We start from the raw sequence: 14,088 nt of genomic DNA, 5'->3' as shown, positions 1-14,088 counted from the left end.
GCTCCCCACCAAGCAGAAAGCCTGATGCGGGGCTTGATCCCAGGAAGGCAGAGGCTTAACCCACTGAGCCATGCAGGTGCCCCTTATTTTTAAAACTTAAGCATTTTTCTTATATTGTATTCTCTTTGTTTAGCTTTTCAACTTTCTGTTATAAATAATGCTTTGAAGAATATCATTGCAAAAAGTTGTCTTTTTCTTCTGCATTTCAGATTTTGTTCTTTAGATTTGATTTCCAGAAATGTTGTTAACGAGTTAAAGATAGTTAACACAAGGACTGTAAAAAGACTGAATTTTATGATTTAGGTAATAACAACTAACATTTATTGATCACTTGTGCATCAGGCCTTGTGCTTGTTTGCAGATTACATGGATTATCTCAATCTCCTTAGTAATTATGCTAGGTTAGTACCATTATTCCATTTTACAGATGAGGAAACTGAGGTTTTAAATTAATAGTTACCTTGCCCAGGAAGAGTGAAAAGTAGAGAGATGGAACTTAAACCTATTTCTCAACTCCATACTCTTAACCACTGTGTTGAGGATGTATATACTAACATAACTTCATTTTACCCTTTAATGTAACTGGGGGGGTGGGTTGTTGTGGGAGTTTTCATTATAACAGTCATTAAGCATAGAGGTAATGGTAATGTCTAAATGAGTAAGACTATCAATCCAAGAATGTGTCTTGTAAATGAGAAAAAAATATTTTGGTATTTTTATCTTTGAACTAAATGTGAGAATAGGATGCTTTGGGACTGGTATATGATGTGGATCTCTTATACATGTCTGATAGAAGGCATAAAGAAAAAAAATGTTAGGGGCTCCTGGGTGACTCAGTCAGTTAAGTGACTGCCTTTCAGCTCAGGTCATGATCCCAGGGTTCTGGGATTAAATCCCGTATCAAGCTCCCTGTTCAGCGGGGAGTCCACTTTCTCTCTGCTCCTCACCCTACTCATGGGCTCTCTCTCTTTCTCTCTTTCAAAAATAAATAAAAATCTTAAAAAAAAACCAAGAGCAGCGGGGTGCTAATTAAAATTGGTTACAGGCCCCCCAAAAAAGTAAACAATCCAATCTGCGCATTGTTTCTAACAGTTTGTAGATGAAGAGTGATTCATGAATACACATTATTACTTTCATTAACCACCTGATACAAATGATTCCCAAATAGTGTCAGAACATTACAAATAAATTGTGAGGATCTCCAGCTTTTGCATTTTGTTCCTGTGGGATTATGATTTTATGAATTAAGGCAAAAATTCTGCTTGATATAGTTAAGAGTAAACCATGTTTCTTTTTTTAATATTCAAATTAGGCAACAGCTGTTTACCAAGCAAAAGAAAAACTCAAATCAATAGAAAAAGCAAGAAAAGGTAAGAACTATGGGAATATTGAATGACTTTCTGAAAAGTCCCAAGTTTTGGTTTCAAGAAATGAATGAGAGTATTATTGGTAATCATTTGCTGCTATTGAAATGATTCCAGTAAATTTTTATTATAAAGTGTCTACTAGATGCTAGCACTGTGCTATGTATTATTGGGAAGTTTTCACACTTTTTCAGGCTCTAGGAAGCAATAATATAAGGCAAGTTATGGCTGTGTATCCATATGTGCAGTAAAGAGAATGAGTTTATAAAATTGTTGGGAGAAGGGAAGAGAACTGTGAGCTGGAAGCAAGTGGGATGTGAATTGGATCTTAAAAGACAGGACAGAAAGTGAAAGAGAATGTGCAGTGGGCAGCTGGGGTGGGACTAGAGTGTCCTGAAGTCAGAACTAGATGTGCTTTGGGACATGTGCACATTTAATGGTGCAGATGCCCAGCCTGCCTTTTCCTGTCCTCCTCCTCTCTTTAAAAGACTTCCATTTTGGATTTTTGAGTTTAGGTACTAAAAGTTAGAGTGAAAATTTTGGTTACTTGATTTTAATGGTTTGTAGATGATTTGCCTATAGTCATCTCAAAATTTTGTAACTCTCCTCTTCTTTTCCTGTTTCAGATAACTACTGTTCATGTTTGGTTTTTAGATGTTTAGATGTTTTTGTTTTTTAGATGTTTAATACAAATATAACAGTACAAATACATATATGTACATATTCAAAAACAAAAACCGGGTCATGCTACACATATTATTTAGCAGCTTACTTTTTTTAATCTAATGAATATATTGTGGACATGTTTCTACATAGGCCTACTTATAATCCTAGAGTCACATCAGGCCAACGATTGAGTGGTAGAGTGTGAACTGCTGCTCTAACTTAATAGCTTAGATGTCACTGGAAGACAAAACACTCTTTCCTCTCTTATTTGTACTCATTGTTGCTTTGAGAACAGTAAGAATATTTAATGGTAGTTAATAATTGAGATTAGTGAATTTAGTCATGCCAATGTCCCAGATTCGATACTTTGTTAGCTGTTTTTTCTAGATGTCTTGTTCTTTAGTTGCGAAATCTTATGTTAAGTTTAACAATATACATATTATTAGATATTATTAGGGAAGGTGGGCAACTCAGACTATCCTGTTTTCAGATAATTTAAAATTAATTATGATGTGTGCGTCTATATAGTTGTAAGTTACTGGACTATCGTTACTCTCTCCTCTTGACTCTCAGGTGCCATCTCCTCTGAAGAAATAATTAAGTATGCACATAGGATTAGTGCAAGTAATGCTGTATGTGCCCCACTGACCTGGGTTCCAGGTAAAATACTTCTCTTTTTATTAGGCATATTTGTTTTAAAAATTTTTAGGTGACTGTAATTTTAAACATAGAATGATTTAAACATAGAATGTATTTATCCTTAGAAACATCTGCTATATATTTTCATATCTTTAATATCTTATAAGAAATAATATGGGTCATGGGTTTTATTAGTTTGGTTTTCTACAAAACTTTTGCTACAGGGACTGTGTGTCCTTTTTTATTCTATAATAAAAAAAAATTTATTCTATAAATTTATAGAATTTATTAGAGTGAGCGAGAGAGACAGTGAGAGAGCACAAGTGGAGAGGAGAGGGAGAAGCCAGCCGCATGTGGGACTCAGTCCCAGGACCCTGAGATCATGACTTGAGTTGAAGGCAGTTGCTTAACCAACCGAGTCACCCAGGGGCCTCTGTTTCTGTCCTTTTTAAAATCATAAATTAATGTTTTAAGTACAAATGATATGTGATGATTCTAAAGCTATAGATTTATATGACAGTAACACCCAGGCTGGCCAAAAAGCCCACTTTTTAGAATCATTGGAATTTCATCAAGCGTTCTGGCCTTGGAATCAAGACAGTCCCAACTGTACAGTGATAAAGGTGAAGCACTGAGCACCCAATAGCAAACACATGGGACTGGATAAAGCTGGGGTAATTAGAAAGGGTTAAAAAGAGTAAAAAACTGCAATATATATTGATAGTACATAAGACATTTATAAGACAGGGACCTAAGGTGGAGCAGCAATCTTCTGGGAGGAGTGGGAAATAGTATCTCAACATCAGTAATTCATGATGGTGGTATTTTACTATACTAAAAACACTATGGTTAACTTACAGCTTTGGGGGTAAGTGATCTGAAGTGAGTAAGAAATATTACCAAAAAGTTGGTCCAAATCTGCCAAGTTTTCATCATCCCAAAACGAAATGGTATGCTCCCATGATTAGAAGTGAACGTTGGCTCCTGATACTCCTCCACTGGAAATTTCTAGGAATTAGTTTTTAAATGAAAAGATCAAAGAGGTTGGTTAGGAAAAGTTTTAATTTACACAGTCCTTCAAATAAGTATTCCAGTCCTGTCTTGTAAAAAAAAAAAAATGTATCATCTGTTTATTCTCTCAGTGTATGTATCATTTGTTATTTTCTTCTTGGAAATGTAGGTAAGTTAGAAGAATCAAGATCATTATAATTTTCTTAGTTTGTCATTTGGAATTGCTAAAATGACAGACTTTTCTCTTTTTTGTGCATAGAGAATAATATATTACTGTACAGATTCAAAGACAAAATGCATGTATTTTTAAATTTAATATATTATGCTCTTAATAGCAGTTGATAATATGACCTTATTGAAAATGGGTATTTTGAGTTTTTCAGAGTGAGTCAAGGAAAATAAGTACTTTAGAGATGATATTAATGCTTATTTTGCTTAAGATTAAATTAATTAAATTAAAAGCAGTCTTTTTTAGGGGACCCACGGAGGCCGTACCCAACTGATTTGGAGATGAGAAGTGGATTATTGGGTCAGATGAACAATCCTTCCACTAATGGTGTAAATGGTCATTTACCAGGGGATGCACTTGCAGCAGGCAGATTGCCAGGTAATGTTAATCAGAACAGTGCTTTCAAACAGACCAAGGTTTTGCAGACATGATGAAGGAATATCTGGCTGTTGAAGAAGTTTGAGGTTCTAGACCCAGCTCGTTTTAATAGCCAGGTTTTCTGCCATTTATCCTGCTCTCTAGTGTAAAAACTATTCTAGCTGGAGTTCATGAAATTAGAATAAATTGACTTTTCTCTTATTTGTTAATAGGTTATTTTCCTCGGGCATTAGTCCTCTCTTTTATTATAAAAATCTAAACAGCTTTTTAAATAAAATTGTGAAATATACTGGACAAACAGAATAAGAAATACATATGTTCATTTTAAAGAATACAAAGTGAACCCACTCCTGGAAAACTCCCAAATTAACAAAATGAATAGTAGCTTTTTATGGGCTTTTCAGTAACTAAATAAAATAGCACTTCTGAGAGACTTGGTTCATTCTGAATTTTGGCCTTCCTCAAGTTCTGCATATAGTTTTGTGTTATTTTTATATTTATTTTATGTTCCCCATCTTTTACCTTTTGTAGGTGACTTGCTTGGTAGAACATTTAAAAAGTATTTAGAAGATTATAAAAAAGCAAAAAACTGGGGCTTTGTTTGAGCACTCACTTTTAATATTACACCTATTTCATTTTTTCTTGTATTTTTTACAGTGTTAAAAACATGCCTCTGAATAATGCTTTTCTGCTTCACATTTTATTGTAAGGATGTTCCTATGTTGTTAAGAATGCTTTGTAAAACATCATTTTTTAACTATCTAAAGTACAAACTGAGAACTCACTGTGTGTTAATTCCCCTAGATAACTGCATTTTTCTCATTTTTATTATTCCATATCATATGCCAGTCATAGTCTAGTCAATAGGCAGAAACCACATCAGCAGTACGAACAAGGAAAATTTAAAGAATTACTGATTAGTAACAGGATACTCACTACTAAAGGGTAAAGAGAACTGCTTTTTAAAAATACAGTAATAACAGATGTGGGGAGCAGCTACTACATTTAGGACCAGGCAGATGACCCAAAGAAAGGACCCACTGAGAAGAGGTTTCTCCCACCCCCATCCTCAGGCTGCTGTTCATATTGTGGCACCCTTGAGAGGATGTAGCTGTGGCCCACAGGATGGCAGAGAAGTTAGATGAGGTATTCACAGGCTGGAGCCAGCAAGCAGGAAATTATCCACTAGGGTTCCAGGGATCCTTGCAGGGAAGTCACCTTTAGGGTAATGGTGAGACTTAAACACTACTGAAACTTGCTAGAGGGCGAGCAAGCTCACGGCTTGATGTCCGCATGCCAGCCAGGTACCACAGGAGTGAGAAGGGAAACATCTGATCCCTTAGTCCTTTTCCCCTTGCAGAGTCCCTCCAGTGCCCTCTATTGACAAAGATTAACATTGTGGCTACTGGCAGAGGAGAAATGTTTTCAGGGTCCGGGGAGAAGAGTGGATTTAAAGCTTAAGAAGCAGTTTAAACTTGTAATAGTGTAGTACATGTTAGCTATTTAAAATATATAGAGAGAATAATATATACGACTTAATATATATAAAAGAAACATTTGATTTGTCATTGTGACAAATCTTACAAAAGAAAATCTTTTGTCTTACAAAAGAAAAATTAGGTCAACTGACTCTAAAGTTACTTAGATAAAAAAATATATATATAAATTTACTTAGATGTAAGCATGATTTTTAAAAAAATAAAATGCAGGTTCTGGTTATTAAAATATGCTTTTCTTTGATAACTTTAATCTTCGTTAATTTAGCCAAATGTACATTTTGATTCCTGGCCTTAAAAAATATTTACTTCAGATTCTGTGCATGAGGGGAAGGGTAATTAAGAAGTAAATTAATTATTGGTAGAAGTATTATTACATGTTCTTCTTTCTTTTCTACAGATGTCCTTGCTCCACAATATCCATGGCAGTCAAATGACATGTCAATGAATATGTTACCACCAAATCACAGTAATGACTTTTTGTTGGAACCTCCGGGGCATAATAAAGAAAATGAAGATGATGTAGAAGTTATGTCAACAGACTCCTCTAGCAGCAGTAGTGACTCTGATTAAACACACAAAAGACAAAATTCATACAGAATTGAATACTGTGGGGGCACTTGGGTGACTTAGTTCAGCGTCGGACTCTTGATTTTGGCTCAGGTCACTATTTCAGGGTTTTGAGATCAAGCCCTGCTTCAGGCTTTGTGCTGGGCCTGGAGTCTGATTAAGATTCTCTCCCTCTGCCCCTTCTTCCACCTCTCTCCCTTTCTAGAAAACAGAACAGAATAGATTACTATGGAATTCTGTTTCTTAAACAGTTGCAAGCCTGTAATAAATAGCTAGGTCATACTGGCTATAGTGGAATTGTACAACCCATAAAAATCACTGGACTTTAAAGCCAAAAATCATGGTTTCAGTTCTAAACCACTAAGTAAATATTTAAAGAATAATCAAAATTTACTGTTGGGAAAAAAAAAAAAAGTAGTGCCACTCTACCCAGTTATGTTCCAGTTATGTTGGACTTGAACATAGTAGTTCTGGAAATAAAAGTTGAGGGAAATGACCCATGTACATACCACTAATCAGCCCCTGGAATTATTTAGAAAAGCATTCTAAATAAGGGCAGTGGATCACTGAATGTGTATCTTATCTTGAAATAACAAAGCCCTCATTTGAAAGTGAAAGCTGGTAGCTTCTGTCACAACAGGGGAGATTGTCTCAATTTGTACTATCTGTAATTATTGTGATTTTTGTAAATAAACTCACTTTTGTTTGTACTCTGTATGTTGTTTTTTTTAATTGAAATATACCTTCAGTGTAGGTAAGAAATTACTTCTGTAAATCCAGTTGCATTTTATATGTACGTACTTAGAATTCTGGATTGTGAATGAACATGATGTACTACATACAGCTAAGCTAATAATCATAACTAGTAGGTTTCACAAAAGCCTGCACATTCTTAGAAGAAATAAAATGGAGTTGCTTTTTGTATTTTTTTCCATTAGTCTTCCCACGAGCTTTCTTTTTTTTTTAATAAGTGAAAAGCTTACCATAATGTCTAATCTTTAAAATAACACATTTGGATTCTCTGAAAAGTTTTAGAATGGAAAGCACAGTCTCTTGCCTTCACCTTCTCTCTTACTGCATTTTCCAGAAGTAATCACTCTTAACCACTTTTAACTTCTGATGGTTAACCTCCATGTTTAAAGAATATGTTTATATAACCACAGCTTGATATATTTTAGTGTACGTTTTACTTTTTTTTTTCAGATTGCAAAAGTAATACAACATTCATAGGGGAGTGTTTAGCAAATATAGTAAATTACAAAGGAGAAAATAAAACTAGCCTTCTACCAAGAGATCATATCAATTAACATTTTTTGAGTAGGTTCTTGATCTTTTTTAAAGATCCACATGTATACAGTTTGAAATAATGTGTATTTCCTGAGATTCTATATAGTTTTTGTTAATCTCCATCCTTGCAATGAACTGAGAATTCAATTTTTCCAACTTTTTTTCCTTTCCTTTTTTTTTTTTTTTCATTTAAACGAAATGACCTCTGTAGAAAAACATTGGTCTTCCAACTCAAGCAGTTTTCCTGGAAACAGAATTACATTTTTAGATTGGTACCTTGAATAAAACAAGGGATGGAATGAGTAGCCTAGTCTGGAATTCAAAGTATAAATTATCTTACAGTTCAATTTCTTTACTTTTTATTAATGTGAATTCAATGGCATGCCAGTATACATAAATTACAGTCATAACGTGTATTATGTGGTATAGGAAAATATTGGTTGTCTAAAAAATACACACACGCACACGCACAGAGTCAAGGAAAAGGAGGTGGAAAGAGAGCTAAAGCAAATATAGAGCAAATACTGAATCTGAGTGTAGGGTATATGGAAGTTCACTGTACTATTTCCTGTTTCTAGTATTTTTTTTTTCATGTTAACATTCTGTTTTCTGTAATAGAAGTAACATTACACCATTTTAAAATGCCAAGGAATAGAAAAGTTTGGACTCTGTTCTGCAAGATGGCTTTGATGCTGCTGAGGCTTCAATTCAAGGATGGCAGGCAGGGAAGGTGTGTGGGAACCAACAATAGCAAACATTTGAGGGTTCTGTTACAGTTCTTTAAGCCATGATATTTAGGCTACCTGTTAGTTAAGTTTCTTAGGTATGCTATAACAAAATAACAGACCCCTGACTTAAAGAGGAATTTATTTTCACACAGTTGTGGAGGTTAGAAGTGCAAGATCAAAGCGTTGGGAGGTTTGGCAAATCTCTGGGCTTGTCTTCTTGCCAAGTCCTCACATGACATTTTCTCTGCACGCCCAGCCCTGGTGTCTCTGTGGGTCCAAATTTCCTCTAGTAGACAGACTAGATTAGAGTTCACCCCAATGGCCTCATTTTAACTTAATCCTTTAAAGGCCTTATCTCCAAATAATAGTCAAATTCTGAGGTCTTGGGGTTTAGGGTTCCCACATTGGGATTTGTGGTTCTGATACTAATCCCAGTATGTTGGGGGAGGGGGTGTTTCCCCAAAATAACAAGCAATTTTCCGGACAATGGCAAGGCGTCCTACGATTCAATTCAATTCTGACACTACCTGGCCATAGAATCCTGTTCCTCCCTCCATGTGTCAAGCCAGTGATGCCAATCGCAAGCCGAGGTTATTACCTGTATTTCTGACTGACAGGCTATAAATTAGAGGTTCCCCAGATTCCTTCCTTAGGTTTGGTTAATGTGCTGGAATGGCTCACAGCACTCAGAAAATCTGTTTACTCACTAGATTACTGATTTACAAAAGGAATTCAGGAACATCAGATAGAAAATATGCACTGGGCAAGCATAGGGAAAAGGCTGAGGTTCCATGCCCTCCCCAGGCACGCCACTCCCCAGATCATATGTTCACCAACCAAGAACTCTCTGAATTATGCCCTTTTGGGTTTTTATGGAGGCTTCATTACCTAGACTAGATTGATTAAATTGTTAACATTTGGTGATTAATTCAGGCTGTAGGCCCCTCCCCGCTCCAGAGGAGGATTGCAACCCTATAATCACAGTAATCACTTGGCTCCACTGGCACCAGCCTCCAACTGGGGCACCTTCCCAAATCCATATTAACATTAAAAAAAAAGACACTTTTTATCACTCTCCATGCTTAGGAAATTATAAGGGGTTTGGAAGCTATAAACCAGGAACTGTGGACAAAAACTAAATTATATATGAGAAATTCAGATGACCAAAATCACAATAGCATATGGGTACACAGTTTGGCCCATTACATCACCCAAGGGCCTATATAAACTTTATTAACTAAATGTTTAATGAATATTTATCCTAGTAAGATATTTGCTTTTTTAGATTCAATTTGGCATATATGAGGTCATTTCTAAAATCCCTTGTATAATATATATATATATATATATACACACTTAAGACCATTTTACTGAATTTGGTTAATCAGTATCAATTAACTATTTTGTTGTATCATCATTTTTTAAAATTTTTTATTTTTTATTAACATATAATGTCTTTGTTTTTAAAGATTTTATTTATTTATTTGACAGAGATCACAACTAGGCAGAGAGGCAGGCAGAGAGAGAGAAGGGGAAGCAGGCTCCCCACTGAGCAGAGAGCCCGATGATGCAGGGCTTGATCCCAGGATCCTGGGATCATGACCTGAGCCGAAGGCAGAGGCTTTAACCCACTGAGCCACCCAGGCACCCCAACATATAATGTCTTATTAGCCCCAGGGGTACAGGTCTGTGAATCGCCAGGTTTACACACTTCACAGCACTCACCATAGCACATACCTTCCCAGTGTCCATAACCCCACCACCCTCTCCCTCCCCACTCCCCCTGGCAACCCTCAGTTTGTTTTGTGAGATTAAGAGTTTCTCATGGTTTGTCTCCTGGTTCCATCTTGTTTGACTTTTTTCCTTTCCTACCCCCCTAACCCCATACTTGCCTCTCAACTTCCTCATATCAGGGAGATCATATGATAATTGTCTTTCTCTGATTAACTTATTTAGCTCAGCATAATACCTTCTAGTTCCAACCATGTCACCGCAAATGGCAAGATCATTTCTTTTGATGGCTGCATAGTATTCCATTGTGTGTGTGTGTGTGTGTGTGTGTGTGTGTATCACATCTTCTTTATCCAATCATCTGTTGATGGACATCTAGGTTCTTTCCATAGTTCGGCTATTGTGGACATTGCTGCTATAAACATTCAGATGCACGTGCTCCTTTGGATCACTACATTTGTATCCTCAGGGTAAATACCCAGTAGTGGGATTGCTGGATCATAGGGTAGTTCTATTTTCAACTTTTTGAGGAACCACCATGCTGTTTTTCAGAGTGATTGCACCAGCTTGCATTCCCACCAACCGTGTAGGAGGGTTCCCTTTTCTCCGCATCCTCTCCAGCATCTGTCATTTCCTGACTTGTTCATTTTAGCCATTCTGACTGGTGTGAGGTGGTATCTCATTGTGGTTTTGATTTCTATTTCCCTGATGCCGAGGGATATGGAGCACTTTTTCATGTGTCTGTTGGCCAACCAGATGTCTTCTTTCAGAAATGTCTGTTCATGTCCTCTGCCCATTTCTTGATTGGATTATTTGTTTTTTGGGTGTTGAGTCTGATATGTTCTTTATAGCTTTTGAATACTAGCCCTTTATCTGATATGTCGTTTGCAAATATCTTCTCCCATTCTGTCAATTGTCTTTTGGTTTTGTTGACTGTTTCCTTTGCTGTGCAAAAGCTTTTGATCTTAATGAAGTCCCAATAGTTCATTTTTGCCCTTGCTTCCCTTGCCTTTGGTGATGTTTCTAGGAAGAAATTGCTGCAGCTGAGGTCTAAGAGGTTGCTGCCTATGTTCTCCTCAAGCATTTTGATGGATTCCTTTCTTGCATTGAGGTCTTTTCATCCATTTGGAGTCTGTTTTTGTGTGTGGTGTAAGGAAATGGTCCAGTTTCATTTTTCTGCATGTGGCTGTCCAATTTTCCCAATACCATTTGTTGAAGACACTATCTTTTTTCCATTGGACATTCTTTCCTGCTTTGTCAAAGATTAGTTGCCCATAGAATTGAGAGTCTATTTCTGGGCTCTCTATTCTCTTCCACTGATCTATGTGTCTGTTTTTGTGCCAGTACCATACTGTCTTGATGATGACAGCTTTGTAATAGAGCTTGAAGTGTGGAATTGTGATGCCACCAACTTTGGCTTTCTTTTTCAACATTCCTCTGGCTATTCAAGGTCTTTTCTCGTTCCATATAAACTTCAGGATTATTTGTTCCATTTCTTCGAAAAAAAAAAAAACGGATGGTATTTTGATAGGATTGCTTTAAACATGTAGATTGCTTTAGGTAGCATAGACATTTTCACAATATTAGTTCTTCCAATCCAGGAGCATGGAACATTTTTCCATTTCTTTGTGTCTTCCTCAATTTCTTTCATGAGTACTTTATATTTTCTAAGTACAGACTCTTTGCCTCTTTGGTTAGGTTTATTCCCTAGGTATCTTATGGTTTTGAGCACAATTGTAAATGGGATTGACTCCTTAATTTCTCTTTCTTCTGTCCTGTTGTTGGTATATAGAAATGCAACTGATTTATGTGCATTGATTTTATGTCCTGACACTCTACTGAGTTCCTGTATGAGTTCTAGCAGTTTTGGCATGGAGTCTTTTGGGTTTTCCACATAAAGTATCATATCATCTGCAAAGAGTGGTAGTTTGACTTCTTCTTTGCTGATTTGGATGCCTTTAATTTCTTTTTGTTGTCTGATTGCTGAGGCTAGGACCTTTAGTACTATGTTGAATAGCAGTGGTGAAAATGGACATCCCTGCCATGTTCCTGACCTTAGCGGAAAAGCTCTCAGTTTTGCCCCATTGAGAATGATATTTGCTGTGGGTTTTTCATAGATGGCTTTGATGATATTGAGGTATGTGCCCTCCATCCCTACACTTTGAAGAGTTTTGATCAAGAAAGGATGCTGTACTTTGTCAAATGCTTTTTCAGCATCTGTTGAGAGTATCATTTGGTTCTTGTTCTTTCTTTTATTAATATATTGTATCACATTGACTGATTTGCATATGTTGATGTTGTAGAATCATTTTAACACATAGTTTTTTCAGCAGCTTTTATAAGATCAAATCTTAGGCAGGATATATCTCCCTAATTACAATGTTTATATGGGAAAATGATTTTCTTTGTAATAACAGAATTTATGGCCATTTAAATGAAATCTGTTGCCACAAAATGGGTACTTCTATTCCTGAAATAAGGCATACTGTCTTGTAAATCTTTTGTGGAAACATCCATTTTAAATGTCTTAGCTACTTTACCTTCTGATATATAAAGTCAAAGCATTAGCCATCATGGACTAGGTCTCAACTATGTTCATCTCGCATTGACTGGTGCTTCTGGCTGTGTTGAAAAAGCCTCCTAGACTGACATGAGGTCGGTGTGAGGGAATATTTGCTATTTGTAATGTAGTATAGAGGCCCCATGGCTAACTCCCCTCCCCTTTATCCCATTCCAGTGTCTTGTCAATTCTTCACAAACTTATTGGTTCTTTTCCCTCAGAAAAGCCTGTGTTTTCACTCACAAACCAACACAGACAAAGAACATGAGAACAAATAAACCCAAACAGTAAAATAGAGAGGATGAAGGGATATAGATTCCTTATGAGGGCTGATGGGGCAGGGGATTAAAGAAAAGGGAATTTCACATGTACCTTAAAGAAATCAAACTGCAATGTACACGTTCACTTTGCATTTATATATATAGCTCTACAATCCCTCACCCCAAACCCTGGGGTCTAAATGTATTTCAGAATTTGGATTTCTTAAAATATTCTAGGAAGTTGGGGTACCTAAGTGGCTCAGTTAATTAGGCAACTCCCTTCAGCTCAGGTCCTGATGGTAGAGTCCCGCATTGGGCTCCCTGCTTAGCAGGGAGTCTGCTTTTGCTTTTGACCCTCCCCCGTCTCTCATGTTCTCTTTCTCTTCCTCTCTCAAGTAAATGAATGGATAAAATCTTTAAAGGGGTGCCCGGGTGGCTCAGTTGGTTAAGCGTCTGCCTTCGGCTCGGGTCATGATTCCAGGGTCCTGGGATCGAGCCCCGCATCAGGCTCTCAGCAGAGAGCCTGCTTCTCTCTCTCCCCATCTCCCTGTCACTCTGCTTACTTGTGCTCTCTCTCTAGCTGTCAAATAAACAAATAAAATATTTTTAAAAAATCTTTAAAAAATATTCTAGAAAGTTAATAGGATAGTGTATATTATATTATATTATATTATATTATATTATATTATATATCTAGAATTATATTCTATATCTAGGATTATACATATATACCCAGGATATATATATGTGTGTGTGTGTGTGTGTGTATAATATGTTATATAATACCCCTAGCAAGGTCTGAAGAGGCACCTTATAAATTACACACATTAAGATTTCTTTGGCAAAGATATGTACTCTCTGACCCAGCCTTTCCACTCATCGGTTTACATCCAACAGAATTAAATACACATGTGAACCCCAAAGAAAGCATGTATAAGTTTTCACAGAAGCTTTATTTGTAACAGCCTCAATTGGAAACAAGCCAAATGACCATTAGATTCAAGTTTTTGAAAAGTCTCTCTTTTCAAAAGAGAATACTTTGACAGGTATGCTGTCAAAAATAAGTCAGAGGGTAAATTTTGTTATGTGTGTGTTTTTTTTTAAAGATTTTATTTATTTATTTGACAGAGAGAGATCACAAGTAGGCAGAGAGGCAGGCAGAGAGAGAG

At 36.5% G+C, this 14,088-nt stretch overlaps 1 protein-coding gene across 6 annotated transcripts in view; it reads left to right on the top strand.

The window, feature by feature from the left end:
• MED4 (mediator complex subunit 4) overlaps positions 1 to 7,068 on the top strand; it is a 45,006-nt gene extending 37,938 nt beyond the window's left edge. For all 6 annotated transcript variants that reach the window (XM_032314667.1, XM_032314665.1, XM_032314666.1 and 3 more), the window contains 4 exons: positions 1,313 to 1,370; positions 2,604 to 2,690; positions 4,156 to 4,287; positions 6,184 to 7,068. In XM_032314667.1, coding sequence (XP_032170558.1) covers positions 1,313 to 1,370; positions 2,604 to 2,690; positions 4,156 to 4,287; positions 6,184 to 6,356 — 450 coding nt within the window. In that variant the 3' untranslated portion in view covers positions 6,357 to 7,068. The remainder of the gene's footprint in view (positions 1 to 1,312; positions 1,371 to 2,603; positions 2,691 to 4,155; positions 4,288 to 6,183) is intronic.
• The last annotated feature ends 7,020 nt before the right edge of the window (positions 7,069 to 14,088 follow it).

Source organism: Mustela erminea, chromosome 15 (assembly GCF_009829155.1).
Source record: "Mustela erminea isolate mMusErm1 chromosome 15, mMusErm1.Pri, whole genome shotgun sequence".
Classification (NCBI taxonomy): domain Eukaryota; kingdom Metazoa; phylum Chordata; class Mammalia; order Carnivora; family Mustelidae; genus Mustela; species Mustela erminea.
The sequence above is the reverse complement of the archived record's forward strand: the minus strand, read 5'-3'. Positions and strand labels throughout refer to the sequence as shown.